This window comes from Melanerpes formicivorus, unplaced genomic scaffold, assembly GCF_026170545.1.
Source record: "Melanerpes formicivorus ecotype bairdi unplaced genomic scaffold, bMelFor1.0.p_v2 SCAF_35, whole genome shotgun sequence".
Lineage (NCBI taxonomy): Eukaryota > Metazoa > Chordata > Aves > Piciformes > Picidae > Melanerpes > Melanerpes formicivorus.
Genome location: NW_027142387.1, coordinates 3818227 through 3841942, shown reverse-complemented (window position 1 = coordinate 3841942; position 23716 = coordinate 3818227). Strand labels below are relative to the sequence as shown.

The following is a 23716-nucleotide window of genomic DNA, read 5'->3' as shown; positions in this document are numbered from 1 at the left end:
TATTGAACACCATGCTGTAAAAGTGGTCAGTGAAGTAAGGGAATCTCATTCTGAAGAACCACGTGCTAATAAGTTGACCTTTATCTCTGGAAAGCAAAAAGACCTTTTCAAATTTACCATGAAAAAGTATCCCAAAAATGTTTCTTATTTTTAGGGAACAACTCCATAAACAGACTCAAAAGAAGTCCATGCACAAGCATTCAGAAGGAGCTACTATCCAAACAGATACAGTAGAGCAGTCTATGGTCAATGGAAAGATTACAGGATGAGCTGGAAAAAGGAAGGGAGGGGTATGAACAAAGACATTTTATCTCTCCTGTCTCCACTTCCAGCTGCATAGCTGTGGCTTGCAACACAGTTCTATTCCCTTCTGCATTCCACAAGAAAAGAGGAGGGAGAAAAATGAATACCTTGAGCCAAACCACATGTCTTAAATTTTTCCCTGAACATGACCCTGTGCAAAACATACAGTCATGGTGAAGCCAACCAACATATGGAAAGAGCATAAAAAGAGACAGCAAATGGCACTGACGTTAGAAAAGACCTGAAATTACAAATTGATGTTACATGGCGTCAACCTGTCAACCATGCTCCTTTATGGATAGGGCTTCCCAGAAGCTAGGAGCAAGCTCTTGTTTGAAAGTTAGTATAGTTTCCTAGCACACACACTGCACTTTATAATCATTGCAACTCAAGGCTTGATGAAAAGCTTTCCCGGAAAAGGAAAAAGACAATTTGGGGGGGGATTTTTTTTTGTGTGTGGTTTTTTCCTGGGGCGGGGGGGTTATTCCTTCTTTTTTTTTCTCCTCCAAAGATTAGATAACAATGAAATACAGCAGAGCTTGCTTTCCTAGATAAAACCGTCTCTAAATTTAAACATTAAATAATCCCACACATTTTACATTGTGCCTGTCATTCCTAGAGATCCCAAACCCCTTTATAGATCAAGATATTCAGCAGAGAGATCCTGACTTCTATTTCAGCTGGGGTATGGGAAATTTTTCCATAAAATTGCAGGGTTCTCTCCTTGCAAGCTGCAGAACTAAAGAGAGATCAAGCAATATATTAACAATCAGGGCTGCAGATCACTTAAAAGACACATTCTCAAGCAAAGCTAGCTATGTTTTTCATTTCAGCTGCCAGGACTGTGTTTTAATGCTCTTCTGTCAGGCCCAGAAACCTGACAAAGAAAACAAAATAGAAGGGAAAAGAATAGGGTCCTATCACATACAATAATTTCTTTTTTTGACAGGCCTGATAAATTACAAAGTTACATCTAGGGTTGCAGACACAATGGTGGAGAAGATGGTCACTATAGTGATGTCTCTGCTTTCAAACTGAAGGTAGTAAGTAGTCGCAAGTTCAATTCCTCATTTGCCCGCAGGACTGCTGAGATGAATGCTTTGGTTTAGGACATCAGCATCTTCCAAAGTGTCATGAACTAAATATTCGCACACTCAAGCCTCGAGAGTACTCATTGAAATGGAGCCAATTAGAGAGTGGTTGCATGGGCTAGTAGTGATGACAATCACTGGGGCTAAAAGGATAATGAGAGATGTGATCTTGGTCATACTTGAAGAATGCACAGCAACAGGAGAAATTGAAAGTAGTCCAGATAACTTCTGGTCTCTCACATGAGAGAGAAATGAGAAATAAAACTTTAAATTTTCACCAGGAAAAAAAGAAAAAAAAAAAGAAAGAAAAAAAGGTGAAGTCGGGTGCAGCCCTCATTCAGTTTTCATGTGTAAGTATTAGGTGACTTGGTAGAAGGAAACCAAACCCAGCACTTCCCACTTCTCCAGTACATTGTAAACACAGCCGCACACAGATTTACTTACAGCCAAAGCTATACAGTGAATTGAACTTTAATATTTCCCCTTCAGTTCTCAATCCAGCCTCATGCAGATCAACATAAAATGTGGTATCAGAACATACATGATTTCCACCAGCTCAGCACAGTGGAAAAGTTAAATGTATCTCTGAAAGTTGAGACAACCTTGCCTGTTTTCACAGCCCCCAAATATATCATTAACAATTCTAATTATTTCTTACTGGCACATCTGAAAAGACTTCTCTGAGGTTTCAAGTCTCTGCTAGGTTTTCAAGGAAAATCTGAATTAGATTAAAGCAGACACTAACCCTAGAACAGGAAGCTAAACCTAATTTTGGCACAAAAACCTCAATTTTGGCTAGTACAACACAGATCCTCCTGCTTCACATAACATCACGCATTGTGATGGCATGGTTATCACAGAGAGCAAAAACACAGTTCACGGCATTGCTAGCCTAGTCAAACAAAGTCTGGGCATTCTTGTGGGCTAGTCTAGCCTAAACGCAGCCACAAATACCATTTTTTGTAGAGCCCTCAATGTTCTCCAGCCCACTGGGATCAGGAAACCTCTCTCATCAGGTTTATTTACTTACTGGTTTTTCTTCTGGGCTTCCATTGGGCACCTCCACTACTCTGAGGTCAGGGTCCACCCTCACCCTTGCCCTTGTGACAAACTGGATGACTGATGAACTGTCCTGAGAAAAGGAGAAAGAAAAAAAAAAAAAAAAAGAAAAACACAAAAAAATCAAACAGGAAGAATGGGATTTGATTTGAAAAAGAAAAGAAAAGAATAAAAAGCACCAAAAATCTTCAAAAAAACACCAAACATTTATCAGTGTAATAAACACGTCTAGACAATGCTTAGTGAAGGTTAGGTTACAATCCTGCTTTGCAAAAAGATAGTTCAGGCTCACAATACATAAAACTGAGCACATAATCTCAGATTAAAACAAAATCTGATACAGTGGACTTTAAAGACATCATTTCTATTTGGCCTGTTAATGTTTGCCACATTTACTGCAAAAGAGAACGCTGCCAGTCAACATAGGCAAGCTCAATATTAACCATCGAAGAAAAGTTCCTATTTCTTTTTCAAATTAACAGAAAAATGATATATGGAATGTGGGACAAGTTCTGGCATATCCCAAGATGAAAACTTCATTATTTGAATCTGTGCATTGCAAACAGCTTCATCATTCCCCTCCCCTTGTTAATACCTATTTCTCCTGTATTTTACACAGTGCATTCCAAGAAGCTGCCACTTCAACTGATAGGCCAGACATTTGAATGCTCTTCACCTTGGAGAGGGTAGGTGAGTGGGAAATGACAACGTATTGGTGACACTGACCCAAAGGCATATGTAAACACTGCATGTCCTTGGAAAGGATCCAAAAAAGTGGATGAATCTTGTCTATTGCCAGGACTGAATTTGCCAGAAACATTTTTTGTGCAGTCAGGTACTTACTCACATATTTCAGAATTTCTGCAAGCATGCAACAAATACAACTTCTGGCCTTGCCTGTATTTACTGTTTTGTGAACAATCTTTAGCAGATGAGTTGGCTTCAGCTGGAAAAAGCTCAGGGCTACCAATTGCTTTAGGAACTGCTTTATAATAAGGGCTCTCTCCAATGCTTTTAATTTGACAGCCATCAAAGGCAGGTTTTAGTAGGCTCATGTTATCAGCTTCCTCCTCTGATTATCTTATACCCTCATAATCTTGCCACTCAACGTTCGCAATGCTACAGAGTCAGCATTTTTGTAAGTAAACAGGGCAAAATGCAGTAAATCACTAGAAATGCAAAAGATTTGCTGTCTCAGAGAAGACAGGAATTAACTTGCTACCATTTGTTACTTGTCACAAATGCCAAGCTCAGCATTAATACAGTTGTGATGTATCTTCTTTGAATGGTAATTATTTGAAGTAAAAAATTACAAAATCCTGCCATGTCTCTTACAGAAGGAATGATAGATAGCTGGTCGCAGTTTACATGCACTTTACTTTTCATTTCTCAGGATGAAAACTTTCAGAGTCCATTGATGCACATAAACATGAATTGGTACTTAAATGACAAAGGAAGCACCTACCTTCTTCAGTATCTCCGTGTTCAGCAGTGTGTAGATACTTATATCACAGGACTCTGCTTTGGCTAGTGAGCTTAAGTTGCAGCGTATAATTAAGCAGGACCTGCCTGGTCTTTCACAGTCCTACAGGAAATATGGAAAAAGCTGTTAGGCAAATGAGGAAAAAAAATCAGCAACAAATTTTGTGACAGCAAACACATCAACTAAGTAAGTTACTCGGTAAGCTGCTAAAATACAACACTTCTGCATTGCATTAATGGTGACACTCAAGACCTGATGACATTACATAGACCTGCATCAAAGTAAGACAGGTAAGATTCACCCCTCTTCATTGCTGCTGAGCCAGGTGAGCACTCAGGGCCAGGGGGAGCAGGGGCACTGCTGCATATTAGCCCTTTGCACAGGTCAGGTGTCAAGCACGGTGTGCGGCCCCGCAGCTCTATGTGATTTGTCAAAACATGGGAACAAGGGCTTTGGTCATCAAGTGTGTGCTGCCATGCCAGGTAATTCCCTCCCTTCTGCACCTCGTGGAACATCCTATTTCCCTTTAAAAATCAGATAACTAAACCCACTAAACATCTCCATGACACATCATCAGTATCAGGACACAGGCACCAAACAGTTACTTTTTAATGGACTATCTGCTTGAGTCCTTCATACTAAGCCATGCAAAAGCGTTTTTACAATACACAGTATGTTCAAGTTTGTCATAACTGGACTTTCTTACCAATACTTTTCTGCCAGACTTTGTGAAAAAAGCAAATATTGTGTGGAAAATATTTTCATTCACTTGAGGAACAATGCATGGGCTGGGGTTTCTGTGAAAAGAACAGTTTCCTTTGTCCTGACCAACCTGCAAAAACAATTAAAATCATAATTATTATTCTCAATTAAACTACACAAGAAGGTAAAATAAGCCTGTCCATAAAAATACAGCTACATATGAATGTCACCCATTAGTAGTCAAAAGAAAGAAATAAGTGCTTTGGGAGTCAAATAATCCTGAAGAAAATATCTCAAGTAAGCCAGACCAACCACACTCTGGAAATGCTCGGCTCTCTTGACTGGAGAAAATACAAACCTATCTAACCTAGCTCAAATGTAGGTGTCTGTGTTCTCCAAATCTGGAGTTAGAAACAAAGAAAGAAAATCTCAGCAGAAGATAAAAACCACCACATAACATTTGAAGTCAATAGTGTCACTCTGTATATTCCTTTCTTGTAACTGTTTTGTTTGATGTTTTGGACAAGTTGGCTGTTTCATAATTTATATCACAACTACTGAGTTAAACTAAACATTTGTGTAAATAAACAAGCCTGGACACTGCATACATTCTTTTACCTCTCAGCACAAATAGTACAAAAGTAATCTTTTTTGTATCATTAGCTTATCTCCTTGTCCAGGAAAGTAGATGCTTGGAGCAGGTGCCATGTATCAAGTTTTGATAAAACGACCTTCAGCTAAGATACCCTTGCACTACAAAACCCTTCTCACTTTTTGCACCTTATGAATCATCACTGAAGAAAACCTACAAACTATGGCAGCAGAGTATCATCAAATTACTCTTGCTGCCATCCTTAAAACCTATAAAAATGAGAGAGATGGAGGTTTTCCCACAAACCACTAAGTGACATTCTTGCATATCTTGCTGTTGACCTCCTCACATCCTCTGCTCTGAGAGGAATAAAACTTGCACCTTACTCTAATCACAAGAGAGGGAGAAAAAAAAAACCAGTCATTATGGGTATAAAATTACTGCACTATCCAATTTTGAACTAAAGAGTTTATAGCTGAGTTGGGCAAAATATTGCCAAAAAAAGAAAACCCCAAAAGTCTATCTAGATCTTAAATTACATTTTCCAGACAAGTGATATTTATGTATCTTTTCTGCTTCATTTGCCCACAAGCTCTTCATAATCTGTTCTTTGAAGTGCATACTCATAATCTGCCTTCACCTAATACATCTTTGTTTTCCCAACAGATATAGGCACAGGTAGCTACTCATTACTTGCAGTGTCCTTGAGATCAACTGAAAATTAAGACTACAATGTCCACCATTTTCCCAGATCACCTGGAATGAGTTTCATTGTTTATTGTAGGCAAGAGATTCACAAAGCCCACTGACATTTATTTTCCTTGACCTTTCACATAGGACTTAGATCCAGATCAGCAAGAAGGTTTATGTTAAATCAGGAACAGCAAAGAGTCAAGATCTAGTCAGTACTAGTTCTTTCTTCCTGAAAGTTTAAATTACCAGACATTTGGACAGATGTCATTAGATTCACACAAGAGAGACAGAAAGGACATTATGAGCTTCTGCAATATCCCTGCTGTTGGCACATCCCTCAAACAGTCTTGCTTTACATCCTGTACAAATACAATGTAAGAACAAACCAAAGCAGAAATATCTCACATGACTAAATGGAATCATCTGGCATGAAGCAACATCAATCCAGTCCTTTCTTCTCTGAATGGTGACCTTTTCTTAAACTGAAATTGGCTACAGCTTATCCTTTTTAAAACACTTTAGCTGAAACATGGAAAAGCACCTCCAGAAGACTGAGTAACAACTTGGAAATATCCTACCCGTTCTGCCAGCTGTGTGGCAATCCTACACAAAGCAGCTACTAAATTCAGCGTCTCTGCTCACTTTAGGAGGGACACATGCACGGATCACACACCTTCTGTCACCTGCACTGCTGTGGAACAGACCAGCAGGTCACCTATAGCCTGCATCAGTAGCTAAATGCAGACACCACTTCCTGGAAGTTGGCAGACACTACTGCTTGGCCTGAAGAATTTGGAGGGATTCAAGCAGGCAGAAATTAGGTCCTGTTCATCTGTGCATCTGCAAACAATCAGTGTATGCTGATGGTCAGGAGACAGGAAAGGATTACAAGGCAGCTGAGAAGCAATGCCTCTTTCAGCACTCTTAGAAACATTGGAGCCATGGAATTAGAGAAAAAAGTGTGGATCACACTGAGGCAGAAGGAAAGTCAACCTCTACAAAGGATTGACTACAGTTGGGTTGTTTGGGGTTTTTTGTTTGGTTGGGTTTGGTTACAGGTTTTACAGGTTTGGAGTTTGCTTTTGTTGTTGTTTGGTTTGGTTGGTTTGTGGGGGGTTGGTTTGGTTTTTTTGGTTGGTTGGGTTTGGGTGGGTTTTTTGTTGTTGTTTATTAGGGAGATTTTTTTCTGTCTTTTGTTTGGCCTGGGATTATTTGTGGTTGGGCTTTTGGGTTGTTTTTTTTTGTTTGTTTTGTTAGGGAGACTGTCAGACACTTAAAACTTCACACCATCTCTTATTTTCATCAACATTTGGATGCATAAAGGTAAGGTTCAGTCAACCAGTCAGAGACAAAATTATGGTGACTTTTCATTAAGCTTTCTTCTCAATGGAGAAATCAGCTCTAGGCAATCAACCTGCTGAATAAAATCTTAGCAGAAAGCTCCTGCATTGTGCTGGGACTGTACTGCATCTCTGAAATACAAATGAGGATTTGGCCTCACACGTGAGGCTCTCCTTTTTCAAACACAGTGCTACCCTAGTCACCTGTTTTTCTCCTTTGGACCAACTTCATAATCTAGCATACAGAGAATAAAATTTCCAGCAAATTTAAGGGCTTTGAATGAACAAATGCTTATCATTGATAGCTGCAATAACTGCACAAGTTTTTGAAGTGGAGTAGGTAGCCAGGCTCTTTGACAAAGTCTTGGAGTTTCAGGGTATGTGACATACTAGAGCATTTTGGAAATTTCCATGCACTCTCAGCAGCCTCTAAAGAGAAAAGGGCTATCTCCAAAGTGATCTTCCCAGGACCTGGGATCAAACATCCCACAGAAATAGCAGAAAGAGGTTTTCAAAGCATTGCAAAGGACATAGAAGGAGATGTATGTTGCCTTTATACTCAATACAAGGACTATGTAGAAGCCACAGAGAAAAATCAACATCCGATTCCTAACACAAACAAGCATCAACAAAACTGGAGCAGTGGGAACAGGGACAGAAAGGAGGCTTTCTTAAATCCTACATTAAAATACCAGCTTGGGAAATAAAAACATGTCCCAAGCAAGGTACCAAGCAAGAGCAACTCTGCAGCTTCTCAAGGAGGGACTTTCAAGGAGCTATGTTGGAGCTGTCTCTGCTAAAGGTTGTTTCATTTTATTTTCCAGAAGGTACTTCAGTGGTTTAAGTCCTTCATTAAAAAAAAATGTGATCTGGTGTGCTGTCACTACAGTTAAATCTCCTGTAGTGAAAGCTTACCTAAAAACCCAGAAGTCTACCTGAACGCCTAATTCAGGCCAAACAATAAGGGGGACCTCAGCACCTAAAGGGCATATCAACTCCTTTTCTAACTTGCTCCGAGTCTGATCCTGTGGCCTGAATGTGCTGCAGCTATGAATGAGCGTTAAGTGCACTCCTCAAGTGCTCCATTGTGTTTCTTTTCACCCCAAAGAAAAGCAGGTTGTCATTGTGTGGTATGAAGGACAGCTGCCTGCACTTGAAAGGCGGGGGATTTTGCTTTAAAAGCTCACTTCTGAATCCGAAATAAGACGCGAGCAAAGAAGCACTCTAAGGCACTTCAGTCCAGCAGAACTTCTGCAAAGGTTGATGACTGAAGATGCACAGAATATACATTATGCATGTTAATGTTTTTCCACCTATGCACATGGATATTACATCAACTCCTACAAGCAGGGCTCCTGGAGTTCATGCTGTCTCTTATGTGCTTGGATTGCTATATTTCTACACACACAAATCCTTCTGGACCAAAACGTGTGAGAAACGAACTCGCTGCTGAAAATTTGTAACCAGTTTATTATAAAATAAAGGCAACACAGCGCTGGGCACATAGCGAGTTTGCTAGAGGCGCACCCCAACAACACGAGATGAACTGATATAGACGGCAAACATACATTTTAATATATTAAAGCGTACATATTCATATATTCCCCAGCACGCTCCCACCACTCTCCATCAGGACAGACAAAACCTTCACTTTTGACCTGGACAGTCTTTAGACCTGTTGGCACCTCCCCTTTCTCTCCCAATACCCCACACAATACAGACCATCAGCCCAACGATCCAGGCCCAACGACCGTGCCCGCCCCGATCCCCAGTAATTCCCCTTAGGAAAGCCAGATATTATAACCAGTTTCTCACACATGCTACAATCAGTCTTGACCATACAAAATTCCTCCATAACTGGAAGTGTTATGCATGTATTTTCAATCTGACTTGGCAGATTTCACTGAACAGCTTTACATTGCAGAAAAAAAAAATTGCATAAAAACAATTTCAAAGGTCTTATAAATTACTGTCTACATTTCCTTAGCCTCTGTATACAATATTCTATACTCTCAATTCTAAACTGAAAGATTCATAAGGTGGTGGCTTTCTGATGGGAACCCAAACATTTTGGAAAAACCTTTCCATAAATTATTTCTACCCAGAGATATTTATTACCCTTTGTCATTATTCTAATTAAAATGAAGCCTGGTTTAACCATGTTGAAAAATGCCTTCAACTTTCAAGTGAGGCAAACTGACATCAAGAGCAAAAGGAAAATTTCTCCACACAAATTTTTACTGACAATGGTTTCTTTTCACCTGGCTGGCTGTGTGTAGGGATGTTCCCATTCTCTAGGAACACCTTACTAAAGCCTGGAAAATATCTAACTTCAATGCATCAAGTGGATTTATTTATTTTTTAAAATTTATTTAGTTTTTATCTCAACTTTTTTTAGTCTGACTGCTTAGTCTCAAGGAAAAGAATGGTTATAAAAACACAGTCTGATAGTCGCATCATGGTATGTCAGTGTGATTAAGCCAGCAGAGCCTGCATTCAGATCTCACCTGCATTCTTGAACATCACTGGTTGCCAGAACAGCCATCTGAAATTCTCTGTAGGGAGACATTATTGTTGGCTGTCTCAATTTAGACACCTAACAGTCCTGCTTTCAGAAGGCTGACATGAGCCACTCAAAATCACAATCTTTTAGACAGTTTTAGCTGGACACCTACAACCTAAGAGACTGAAAATCACTGCTAACTCATGAGCATTCTCCTATTGTATTCAACACATGTACATATACATGGAATATGCATAAACACAAAGAGATATAACACCATATGTGCCTCCTTGCATAAAAGGTGTATATATATAACTCTGCAAAGGCTAAGAGTATTACTAATCTATCATCATGCAGAAAATCACAATATTCCTTATGTTGCTTACCCTACCCATAAATGGCCACACATTCACAGACAAGTTAGTCTCTAGTGCTGTTAACTTACTGGAAGTTGTTGTCCCCTTAGAAAGTCCATAAACATGCATGAGCAACAACATTTAAAGAGGACAGCGTATACAATGGGTTACTCTGCCAACTTTATGTTCACAGAATCATAAATGGTCTGGGTTGGAAGGCACCTCCAAAGCTCATCTAGTCCAATCCCCTCTGCAGCAAGCAGGGACATCCTCAACTAGATCAGGTTGCCCAGAGCCCTGTTGAGCCTCACCTTGAATATCTTCAGGGGTGGGGCCTCAACTACCTACCTGGACAACCTGTTCCAGTGTTCCACTACCCTCATGCTAAAGAACTTGTTCTTAACATCCAATCTAAATCTGCTCTTCTCTAGTTTGAAACCATTGCCCCTCATCCTATCACTACAGTAACCAGTCTCTCTCCATCCTTCTTGTAGGCCCTCTTCAGGTACTGGAAGGTCATTATTAGGCCTCCCTGGAGCCTTCTCTTCTCCTGGCTGAACAACCCCAGCTCCCTCAGCCTGTTTTCTTTGTTGTCATCACAAGCCACTAAGCTTCTCCAAGACAAGACATAACCACTAGAGAAAGCATGTGCCTTACTTCACGCTTTAAAAATGCTGTATCTGCAACAAGGAAGAAATTCCCACAAGAAAACTTCAGAGGACTCTGAAAAGCCTTTCAGAGCAGGAGCAAGCCCCTAAAGTAGGAATGATTTTTAGTCATATCAGATTACACCACTCTTTAGAAAAAAAAGTCAGAAGGACATTTCAGAGTGCAACAGTTAGATGTAAAACATATTGTGTACGCTGCACACATTACAGGCTAAAAATTGGAAGATATTTGAAAAGGTTGTGTGGAGATAACATGGGTTTGTGTCCACAGGGATCACTCTCTCTGACTTTCCCTGTATGTGTATGGACTTAAGAGAATACTTGGGCTAGGCTTGGCACTCCAACAAGGTAATACCAGTGCAAGGCAGACAATCACCATGTAGTCCCCTAAGAACACTGAGGAAAATCCAGGACTGCCAATCAAACCATTCTTGCATTTCTAATCCAGATCAGCCATAGGTTTAGAGGGTCTGGAATTTCTGGGAGAAATAATATACCTGCTGCCCCAGCACATTCCCCTGTTCATTCACATTCAGTTCTGTCCTCCACCTTCAGGGTGCTCATAACATCATTTCTGCTCATCTGTAGCTACTCTCAGAACATGTCCATTTCTAAAGTGTCTTTGGGGCCTTTAAGAAATCATTGGATCTGTTTGCAAACATTTTAAAGGTTTAGACCATACTGCCTATAACATAAACTTCACTGGTGGACTGAAAACCAGTGGTCCCTCTGGACCTCAACTGGTTTAATATGCATCAAAAGTGAGACTCTTCATTTTTTCAGAGCCTGCACAAGGCTCCGTATCCTGCACAAGATGTCAACCTGGGAGAGTGAAACAAAATACAATTTCCAAACAGGGGGCTGGGAAGGTCAGCTGAGGACCAAGCACAGGGAAATGGAAATTAACAGTTGGCATGTGCTTAAATATGTGCATGTGATAAGAGTCGCTTGGAAGAATGAGACTGAAAAACAAGAGGAAACAAGCGGCTCCTTCCAGTGAAGCATTAAGTACAATCTCCCTATTGCATTGCTGCATGTAAGTTGAGCACTAATCCTGGCTTATTCCTTACAGACAACACCAGACTGCCACTAATGCAAAAGAATTCATCAGGTGTTAAAACTTAGAAGTTTCCAGGCTCTTCCAGTAAGCCTGATTCCTCTCGTGAGTTAAATCATCAGCAGTTACTAATGAGAGTCTGGAATCCAGCAGAATTAAGCTGATACAAAGGAAGCACAAAGGTGGAATCCAGCTATGAGTGCATCTGATGGAACCAAACCTATGTCTGATCACAGAAAAAGTGTGGGGGCAAGCTCAGGGAAAATGTCACAAAACACAAGGAATTTAGAACAGCAATTTTAGATGCAGGAAAGACACTCAAGGTCTGGACACAGGTCAGCTGTTTCATGAAATTGTTAACGTTGTTCAAGTCTGAAATGGATGCCTTTCTCATCAGCCCTGGGGTATGCTGGCTTCAAAGGACAGTTTGGCTGTACTCTTCTTGAAATTGATGCCAGATAGTTTTTACTTTCTTCTTCTTCTTCTTTTACTGTTTTATTTATGTACGCATGTCTAATCAGTGGTTCAAGTTTGTGAAGTGGATAATAAATAACAGATGCACTTCTGTTTGTCTTTGTTGGTAACTGTAGCACATTCACCCTAATATTAGGGAAAACATGGTGTATGTGTACTGATTCAAAGATACTGATTCACCATTTCAAAGCTACTGATTCACCCTTTAGTAGGTGAATAGAAATAAATTGACAGGCAGGGTTAATTTATCATGTCACACTGAGAAAAAAAAATGGGAATGGGCAAGAAATTCCAGACCAGGTCAGACTTTCAACAGTAGACAAATAAGTTATGTAAATATTAGCTGAGTACTTGCTCCATATGCCAAAAATGTTTAACATTCACAGATAATGAAACATGTTTGAATCAGAACAGTTCTGTTGATTCTGGCAATAAATTCAAGAGCCACTGAAACAACACAAAACAATTTTTTAAAATAACCTATTTTACACAACACTTGAAAGATTTTGAGCAAAAGTAGCGATGCTGGTAAAGAGAAGCAGTACTCTACAGATCCAACAGGTAAACTTACCCAGCCATGAGGACAGGCAATATTTAAACAGCAAAGTGGAGATGCTAGAGCATTAAATCAGTGTAGAGGAGCACTTCATTGTAGCTCGGGCTTCTGCTCCTCCAGCAGAAAGGAGAACACCAGATGTGTGTTTGGCATAAAAGCGTGGTAACATGATTGCAATGCCTGTAGATCTCTCTCTATTAGAATAAACCTTTATTAGAATAAACCAAACCAGGTTGGAAGAGACCTTCAAGATCATCATGTCCAACCCATCAACCAATCCAACCCACCCAAACAGCTAACCCATGGCACCAAGCACCCCATCAAGTCTCCTCCTGAACACCTTCAATGACAGCGACTCCACCGCCTCCCCGGGCAACCCATTCCATAGCGCAATCACTCTTTCTGTATAGAACTTCTTCCTAACATCCAACCTGAACCTTCCCTGGTGCAGCCTGAGACTGTGTCCTCTTGTTCTGGTACTGGCTGCCTGGGAGAAGAGACCATCATCCGCCTGTCTACAACCTCCCTTCAGGTAGTTGTAGAGAGTGATAAGGTCACCCCTGAGTCTCCTCTTCTCCAGGCTGAGCAACCCCAGCTCCCTCAGCCTCTCCTCATAGGGCTTGTGTTCAAAACCCCTCACCAACTTTGTTGCTCTTCTCTGGACTCGTTCCAGCAAGTCAACATCCTTCCTAAACTGAGGGGCCCAGAACTGGACACAGTACTCGAGGTGCGGCCTAACCAGTGCAGTATAGAGGGGCAGAATGACCTCCCTGCTCCTGCTGGCCACACTGTTCTTGATGCAGGCCAGGATGCCATTGGCCCTCTTGGCTGCCTGGGCACACTGCAGGCTCATGTTCAGCCTACCATCAACCAGCACCCCCAGGTCCCTCTCTGCCTGGCTGCTCTCCAGCTCTCTCATGCACTTAACCCTGTAGCTTAATTAAATAACCTGTTAACTGAGTTTGACCAGTGTAATCCTGCAACACTTGCCTGGTCTTGCCCCTACAACTGCTTTGCACATACTTAGCAGCAGTCACCAGAAGCACTGCTCTCAAATACCAGTGCCACCTAGACAGTTCAGTAAGGAAAGCAAAGATCTTCTGATCTAAAGTTCCTGACTTACAAGACAGTGGCTTCTTTCCTGGACAGAAGGCACTGCCACATGTACATAGTGTAAAGAAAGACCAACCACTGAGAGTATTTATGAGTGTGCTCATAAATAATGTGCTCCATATGTATCAGCCTTTAACAGTCAAAATCCAAGAGTCACCAAGAGAGAGTCACCAACAGGTATATTTCTTCTTCTTATGGAGAACTGTGAAATGCTTCACCAACATATGACACAGCAGATAGATCTTAAGGTATGTCTCCTATGGTATATAAACAATATATGTCTCCTTAGGTACATAAATAAGCCCATGGCTTTTCTTCACCTAATTATTGGTCTTTCCTCACAGGCTGTGCTGGTGTTAGAATGAGAGGTTCTAAAAACTGTGTGGATAAATACATTCCCTGTAGGGATCACACAACTCAGATGGGATATTTCACTAAAGCAGATATTTGAATATATCAGAAAGACATCATAGATCAGCTCTAGGACACTCAGTAGATCCTTCATCAGAAGGAGTTACCTTCTCTGGCTGGGAAGCTTACAAGAAGTCTACTGTGTATTATTTTCCATATCTCAGCAAAACTTCTAATTACTGTGGTATCTACCAAACATCCTGCTTCCTCCCTTAATCTGGTAAGAGCTAACATGTATAGCCAATTCACTTTGTAAGACTTTTTCTTTATCTGAAGTTCACTATAAAGAGGCAAATCGATCATCTTTGTCAAAATTGGAATTTCACATACTCTGCCAAAAGAACAGGAGCCACGGGCAGTTCACAAAGTAGCAAGACTTTTGGTTCATCCAAAATATTAATCAGGCTACCACATCATATTGACAAGTCGTAGGATTTAGGAGAAAGAGAGTGTTGGAAAGTGCCAATAATCCAGTAACTTGAAAAAATTCACTGCTTCAGAAGCTAATCATGAGCAGGCCGTAAGTAAACATGTCAAGTTTTGCCAAGGTCTGATTTAAGATGTAGATCACAGTGCACTTTTTCCATGTTTCAACAGCCTTGATTTTATAGTACCAGTCTTTTTTGAAAGATACAATTACTTTTCTGCATTCAAAAATATTTTCCATGATCGTTCTCTTCATAATTAAAATAAAAAATAAAAAATTGATGCTTAGGCAACTATTAGAGCACTTGTAATGCTAGAAGATTTGGTCAAATACAAAAACTAAGAAAATTATTTCAAATCTTGTTTCACCTGAAATTCCAAACTAGGAACAGACATAAACTTTCTGCCATGTTACATAGTTTTGCTGTACCCTCAAGGCAATATCCAGTAATGCATGAAAGGATTATTCTGAAACTCTGTAAATGCAGTGAACGCTAAACAAGGCAGAGCTTTTGTATGGCAATACAGATGATTCCTGTAAAGCAAAAACAACATGATTTTTTTTTTCCTCTTTAGATTTATTTAAAGGTTCCAACACAGGAAATAATCTTATGGTCAGGCACCCTTTCCTGTATAACAATGAAAACTTAAATGAGAGTTAAGTTCCTCTTCACTGAAAGCTTTGGTTTATCGTGTTGATGTTAGGAAGATGTTTATAAGAGCTTTCTGATCTGCTTCCTGTGTCTAGCAGCAACTGGGCCATGCTGGGCCATGTTCCTGCTTCCCCTCACAGCCAGCCTGAGACTGGGCAGATACATGTTTCTCCTGTAAAAGACTGGAGTTCCAGGCAAGGCCTGATTCAGTTGTTATCACAGATATGCTCTAGCCCAGGGTGGGCAGAACACCTCTAATTCCCTGGGCAACATGTTTTGGAACAGCCATTTAAAGAAGTAATTAAAATGAAAGAGGCAGGAAGGTCAACAAGTTTCTGCACAATACACTCCCTGGAATGAATAATTTCCTCCAGCAATCTAGTTATGCCTTTAAATATGCTGCCAAAATACGTGTATGTCAGTGTGTGTATAACAATCACTGAAATAAAGAAACTGCGGGGGGGGTGACTTATACAAAGGGCTAAAAAAAGTCTTGCTGTAAGATCAAAATGTTCCTGAATAATCCTTGCATCAGTGGAGGCAATCAGAAGCAGCATAAATTACTGCTAAAAAAAAAATAATAAAAATAATTACTGCCTCGAGTGCTATCAGCAAATATTTATATCTTCACACAGTAGGACTATGTATGTATGTTTTCAGAGCCAAGACCTGAAACTTCAAAAGACACAAAATAAACAATTTTTAAAACTGGTTGCCAACAAAGAGGGGGGTTCTACACAATGATAACAACATACAAGTTTTCCTCTGTATGTGGAGCATGTGATGGTAAGCCTATCTCAACCTATGCTTCAAGGAGCACTTGGGCACTACCAGCACTTTAGAGAGCTTTGACAGTTCTGCTTTGCTCATGGTTTTAAACATCAGCAATGCAGTAACCACAGCATCTTATCCTTATTTTGGAGGATAATAAGCAGAAATTACATTTCAGTTTTTGAAATTGCAAAGATGCCTTTTCATTGTATAAAGGAAGAAAAACCTCAAGCAGTCAGGGACTTTACACAGAACAAGACAGCAAGCTTTATCTCTTCCCCTTAACATCTTTCTGCTCCTTACAGACATTACTGTGCCAAAGCCAGGAAGAAAAAGGACAGGAATGCTACACAAAACTGGCCTTAAAAATGTAACCTGTCATCAGCTGGGAAAGACTTGTAGCTCTGGGACTGACTCCATTATACTTTTTACTGTTTCAACATTCACAGGAAGAGAATAATGTTTATTTCAACTGTTTTCCTTATTGAACATGACAAGCTTTCCTACAGTTCCATGCTCAAGCAGTCATTGAAAGGAAACTTGGAAAAGGAATTATCTTCATGCTGTTCATTCATTTCCATCTTAAGTTTTTCTTTATTAAAAAAAAATAAATTACTGATATCTAGCTTTCATAATGTCAGAATCCAGGATTTGTCTGCTCAGTCAGAAGAAAGAAGTGTGGAGTGAATATGCAAAGCACAACAGCTCAACTGGAGGGCTTCTGTTTGTCTTTCCAACAGAAGGTCCTTTTAGTTTGCTCCCTAACCAGAAAGTGATGGGAATGCTGCATCAAAAATTAAGGGCTTTATCTATCTGGCACACTCAAAGTTAATGGGAGTAGGATTCACAAGACTGAGGTTTAACCCATTTTTCACTCTCTGGAGATAAAGTCTAAGCTTAGACACCTAGGGAAACTCAAGGAGACTAGATGGATTTTGTATTTTCAACAGAGACCAGCAATTGTTTCTCCATCATTTTTTCTATGCCTCACTTTCTCCATTAAGTGGAGTAAGAGAACACAGCAGTTTTAAAGTATTCTGTTACTAGCAATTATTAAGTTAGCCATTACTGCACTTAGATATCAAAAGTTAGATACAGGGAGGGAGTTTCTCATCAGAAAATTGAAGGCAGTATTTCTTGCCTTCCTCCTTTCTCTACATTCTCTTTTATTTCATTGCCTAGGCTGCAAACTCTTTGAAGAGACTGTCTTGCAACCCATGCATCTCACTTTCCAACAACATTCTTATCTCAGCAGCAATATACAAGGAGCAGTTCTTTATAGCCTCAGTATTTGTTCAACTAAAGAGGCTCTTAAAAATTTAACAACACAAATATATATGTATATACATTATATGTATATTTTATATATGCAATAGAAGAAGCAATAGCTCCTTCCAAAAACCCGCAAGCACACACAGCACTTGCACTGGGTTAACACTGTGCATCTTTGATTCTGGTGACAATTGTCTGACTGGAGTCTGAACAACTTGGCAGCCCTGCAGAGCTCAGTCCCTCCAGAGGAGGGGTGAGGATCATCTGCTTGCACTGCAGTTGGCTTCCAGTTCAAACAGATAACTCGGTTTCCAACTGTTAGTCCCTTGTTCCTCATAATTGTGTTTACCTTCGATGGAAATAAAATAAATAGGAAGGCAACAATCTGATCCAGTTCCATCAAGCCAGCATCAGAGCAATCCCGGACACACTGCTAATTTATCAACAGCTTGAGGAAATACCCTGGTTAATTTGGTAGGAAATCCCATTGTGAAAATCTTTTTGGATGCCCTGGAAAGCAGCTCCTTGGCTGTCAAGTCAAGTAGCGCTTCCCTTGCCCTCCAAATTAGATGGATACCCAAAGGAAATTACTAATCTTTCAGTTCAAAACCAAAACACACACAAGCATAATGAGCATTGTTTTCCTCTGTGGAAGAACAGATAATCAATGGCTTGAAGAGTGGAAAATATACATTTTTTGTTAACATTAACTCTACTCTACTCTTGTTTGGGTAAGGCTCTTCCGTGTCATCACCTATACTGTTCCTTTCACAACGCTTCTACCAACAAGCTGAGATATATAATTTATTATATTTCAAGCCTGGCTTGAAACCTCTGCCAGAAGGCAAATACAAAAATACAGAAAAACAAACAAGCAATTTATCTTATCTGCTTCCAAGATACCATTTACCACTGCAAAGTACCACGCAAAAATGAATGTCAAAGATGAAAATCCCTCTGTAAAATGAATGTCAAAGATGAAATTCCCTAGTTTAAATGACTGTTAAAATTTCTGATAGGGAGAAAGTTAACTTTTTTTTTTTTTTAATAGTTTTCTTTCAGTGTTTTAATTTTTTTTTAGCCCTGGCTTTTACTGTTGTCTTGTTTTCTTTATGTATTAGAGGTTTTGTTGAGGGAAGTACTGCAGAAACTCCTGAAGAGCATCTGAACTTCTCTAAAGCAGAACTCCAAATATCAAAACACCTCTGTGACCTGTTTTTTTCTGGAACAGAATCTTAAAAGCACTTTCTGCAATACAGCAAAAAGCTTTGAGCAAAAGGAACAGAGGAAGCATGAGGGCTGTCATTTCCTCTAAGAGCAGCAAGATAATAATGCCTATTAACACCTCCCAGAGATACAGACCGTTCCAGTGGGCCATATGTGAATTTCTCCTCTCTCTTTCATTATTTTTTGTGCTTCAAAGACTAGATCAATCAACACAATATGAAGGAATTAGATCCCAGCACTACCTTGTGTGGTATATGTGTATTTCAGACACATTTAATTGCTGTGTTATGTATTAGAAAAGTGGCAGCAGAATTATTAGCTTTACAAAACCAAACCCATGATGTAATCAAATCACAAATGCTGTATCAACAGTTTCAGTTAAAGTAAAGGACAATTCCTAATTCTGTGTGTTAATTGTAGCCATTCTGAAAGCAATGCTGACACTCAGAATGATTGGATGATCGGTATGATGGTGTACAGCTATTTAGGAACACCTGCACTGTGTGAAAGGGTATTATCACTTTTGGAAAGTTCAAAATAAGCAAAATCTTGGAATATTTAACGACTGTGCTTACAAAATTCTCTGGAAAAAACAGCTCCTCTGAACCATTTTCTGAAGTTCCTTCTAACCTTTTGCTTTCAGGGTTTGTTTGTTTGTTTGTTTAAGTATATCTTGCCTGTGAAAAGATGAAAAGTTCCAAGATTTTAGTTCCCTTTTCAGTCAATAAAAGCTCAGTGGGAGAGAGGCAGGAGGAAAGGGAGTAAGATGCTTTTATTCTTGCAATAGCAAGACTTCGGAGAAATAGGTTCAGTGCCTGGCTCTGACGCAAATTTCCTGTGTGACCTCAGGCAAACCATTTGGTGTTTCAATTATTTATCTGTAAAGTGGGGATAACCACTGTCCTAGACAGAATTTGTTTGGATAACATTTATTAACGTTTCAGAAGTGCTCAAAAAGTCATGTGTTAAACCCCTATGGACCATATACCCAAAATCAGTGGTGAAAATGACCCAGGATATGGTAGTCTATCATGAAGACACCCCTGATAAAACTGTAATTGCTTACTACCTTTCCTCAGCCTGCAGTGCAAATAGGTCTCAACAGTAGTTTGAAATTTCCACAAAGACAAACTACAAAGCAGAAGACATCAAATAACTTTGGGAAAAAAATACAACCTGTTGATGGGGAAAAGGGACACAAATGCTTCAAATATTAGCATAGTGTCCAAGACCACACAGCCATCAGAGAGATGACAGCAATAGAACACAAGTACAAGATTTAAGGGTTTTCTGTTGTTTCTGTTGCCTTTTTTTTTTTTTTCCTCTCTTCTCTAACAATAACTCAAAACCATATAGTCCATCCAAGCCTCGTCACTTTAACTTTGGGTCTTGTGTAGTAATGATGACAAACTGTGCCTGGAAATTAGTCCTTGCCCACTTGGTGGGTAGTATACAGAATCACCAAGGTTGGAAGAGACCCCAAAGATCATCAAGTCCAACCCGTCACCACAGACCTCATGACTATACCATGGCACCAAGTGCCACATCCAATCCCCTCTTGAACACCTCCAGGGATGGTGACTCCACCACCTCCCTGGGCAGCACATTCCAATGGATAATGACTCTCTCAGTGAAGAACTTTCTCCTCAGCTCAGTTAATTCAAGCGTCTTGCCTGACACAATCTGCACAGATTTCTGCAGGAGTCAACACAGAGAAACATGCAAGAATTCATCACATGAATTCTTAGATGGGCTGAGTTTTCTGTGCCTCTCTCTTGGTTATATAGAGGCATATAAGATGACTGACTTCAGAGGAGACACCAATTTTTGGGCAGAAGAAAATCTGCTGTTGTTGTGAACACAGACACACATCCTCTCTCACAGTAGACAGAAACCATGAAAGGGACAAGAAAAGAGATTACAATCCTTTTGACAGTCAGTGTGTCAAAGTGAAGGTGGTCTCCTGCATATAAGGCTGGTCTAAAAGCATTAAAATGCAACACCATGGAAAATGTGACACAGGCTGGTGAATTCATTCTAGTTCGAGAATTGACTCTCTATACAATATTGGTAAGAAATCTGTTTTCAGTGCTTCTGTCTTTAGTACCCATTTGCAAGCCATATATATATCTCATGTCATTCAGCAGTGCAAATCTTGGAAACCTGCTTAGAAAGGACTTCTTGGATCTATATTTACACAGATTCAGTGCCACAGTTACCTGTATGTGTGGGCCAGTAATACTTTCCAGCCAAAAAAAAACTAGAAAAGTAGCTAACAACAAGAAAAGTTATAATAATTCTTTTCAAGTAGCCCCAGGAGCTGGTTCCATCTCACAAAGACAAATTACTCTGAATTTCAGCAATAAATTTAACTCAGTTGTGAGGTTTCAGTCTCTTGGCCACCACAACGTAAATGATGGTATTTTAGTGGCTTAACAAAAACTTTGGAAGTAATAAATAAATATTAGAAATGAAATCTAAGAATGTGTCTCCTTTACCACAATTTATTTTGATTTTCCTTGGAGCTGACACAAAATTATCTTTTGAAAAACACTGTGTTGAAAGAATCAATTTCTCTGTTACTTTCATTTGTGAAAAAAAGAACACTTAAAAAGAGTAAATTGGAACATTGACTACAGCGAAATAGATGCTGATAATGTACCCAGACCTTGCTGGTGTTTTTGCAGATAACCACATCAGAAAATGGGGAATGTGAGTCAGCTTGCTAACACATCCTGCAGATATCCTATACACTATTTAATCAGGAAGGACTGACTATGACTCAATCCTCTTTGGAGGTGTGGCTCAGGGAAGTGTTCTCCACATTCCCTTTAGGATTAACCTGACCTAGTTTCATACTGCTTTGTGGGAAACCAGGAACACACAACCGGCTGCTTGCCCTAGGTGAAGAACAGCAGTCAATGGTCGGAGGGGCTCAGCTAGTTATGATGATCTGGACACAGATACAGAAACCCTTTTATTGTCTAAAAAAGGAACTGATTAATTTAGTTCTGCTGTACTTTTTTTTCTTTGTTTCAGTCATTGATAGCTCTTTGTGCCTCTCTGGACTTAGGCTATACCAGAATGTACTCACCATCATCTGCTGAACATGAAATATTTCGGCTCCAGTAGCAGAAAGGCGGTTTGGAAATGAAATGTCAAGAAAAGCTCCAGGGAGAGTGCTTGGCCCTGCATTGTACACCTATAAGTAAGAAAAGATGCATTTGAATGCTTAAAAAATAAATCAAAACAAGATTACAGATATGGCTGCTCATAAATGGGAAGCTACTGTAGAAACAGAACTAGCAGCATGAAAATTTTTCATTGTCTTCAGACTAAGACTTGTTTTATCAAAGTGTCAGGATGAAGTCAAAGGTTTAGCTTATCTAACACTCTTTAGGCACAGCTCGTGTATCAGGTGAGATGTAGCTTTTCAGGACAATTACCAGCCATCGATACAAATAGCATGAGATTTCTACCTTAGATACAGAGACACTGCTAGTACTGTTTGAGTGTTTTGGTAACACCATTTGGAAGACTGTAAGAAACATTGCAGTCTCAGCTAACATTTTCACTTCCATCTGGTAACCACTGCATTATATTCTGCATATGTTTTCCTTATGGAGCAGGAGCCAAAGTAATAATGATTGTGACTACCGGACTGCGGGTTTGCTGAGAGAGTTGCCAGGAAATGCATGTGAGCAATTTCCATTCAACTTCTGGGCTTTCCAACTAAATGAAATGCTTAGTGGAAAACACTGACTTTCTATCAATACCCACCACATACATGCCCCACCCCCAAACTAAATTTTCAACAAAACCTCCAAGAATTTACAGTCTACCACTGAAACATATCCAGTGAAAATTCCAAACTGTGTGGGACTTTGCTGAAAATAATCAATCCATGGAAAAATGTCAATGAAAATAGATTTTCATGTCTAGCTACAGTATTTTTTTTTGTTTAGGAAAATTATTTCCTGATTCTTTCTAACAAGTCATATATAAGGGCATACAGTAAAAACATTAAGCTCATTAGAATATTTATCTTCACTGAGACAGCACTGCCAAAAGACACAGCAATCACTTGTTAATTGCGTAAAGTACAAATAAGAAAACCAACTCTAAGTTTTTATTCCTCAAACACTGTTTACTTTTGGGGGAAAAAGAAAATGCCTGACTGATAAAGAGAATCAGTTTACAATGCCAAATCCTTCCAAAAACCCTGAGGCTCCAGGCAGGGGGAGATATCCTACTACAGTGGAGCATGATAAATGCTGCAGGAAATGCAAACATAATGTCTCACGTTAGACATTTTTTAAAGATGTGATTCTCTCACTGAGATCAGACATAAGACTTTATGTAGAAAAGACATTTTCACTGCACATCTTCTTACCTACCCCAAAACAGCTCTGTTTCCTTATTAATATTGGGCATGGTATAGATTTTCACGTATAAAACCCACTATAAAGTCCCATAGTTTTGCAAATCATCTCTTTTTCCTGGTTACCAAACTATTGCTTATCTCCATCTGGAGTTTAATAAATGGAAGACAAATCATTAAAAACAATTAAGCAAACAGTGATGCTAACCATGCATAACCCATTATGAAACTCTACCCCTTTCTCTCTGACACACACAGAGGTTTAACATGTCAGTGGAGAGTAGATCTGTGACTTGTTACAGTATAATTTTCTACTTCTATATGGAAAAAAAAACCAGAATACTGCAACTTGTAAGTGTGTGTAAGAGAGACAAGAGGATAGGGCAGGAGAAATGGTGACTGTCAATACACAGATTCATTCTTCCTTATTTGTTCTCATTTTGTTTTATTGAAAATATTAATCTAGTTAAAGCATCAATTTATCTTCCCTTTATCTGTTTTTAACCAGTAACTGGCTGGGGGTAGGGAAAGATCTCTAAACCCTCAAGAATGAAATCAGAATCACAAGAATTAATAGCTTGGTTC

General features: G+C 39.6%; 1 protein-coding gene across 1 annotated transcript in view; it reads right to left on the bottom strand.

The window, feature by feature from the left end:
- Positions 1-23716, bottom strand: part of ITGA9 (integrin subunit alpha 9) — a 216509-nt gene that overhangs the window by 23703 nt on the left and 169090 nt on the right. Inside the window, exons 23-26 of the mRNA XM_068156889.1 lie at positions 21845-21952; positions 4643-4768; positions 3919-4038; positions 2425-2526 (exon numbers count right to left, since the gene is read on the bottom strand). Of these exons, the coding sequence (XP_068012990.1) occupies positions 2425-2526; positions 3919-4038; positions 4643-4768; positions 21845-21952 (456 nt within the window). The remainder of the gene's footprint in view (positions 1-2424; positions 2527-3918; positions 4039-4642; positions 4769-21844; positions 21953-23716) is intronic.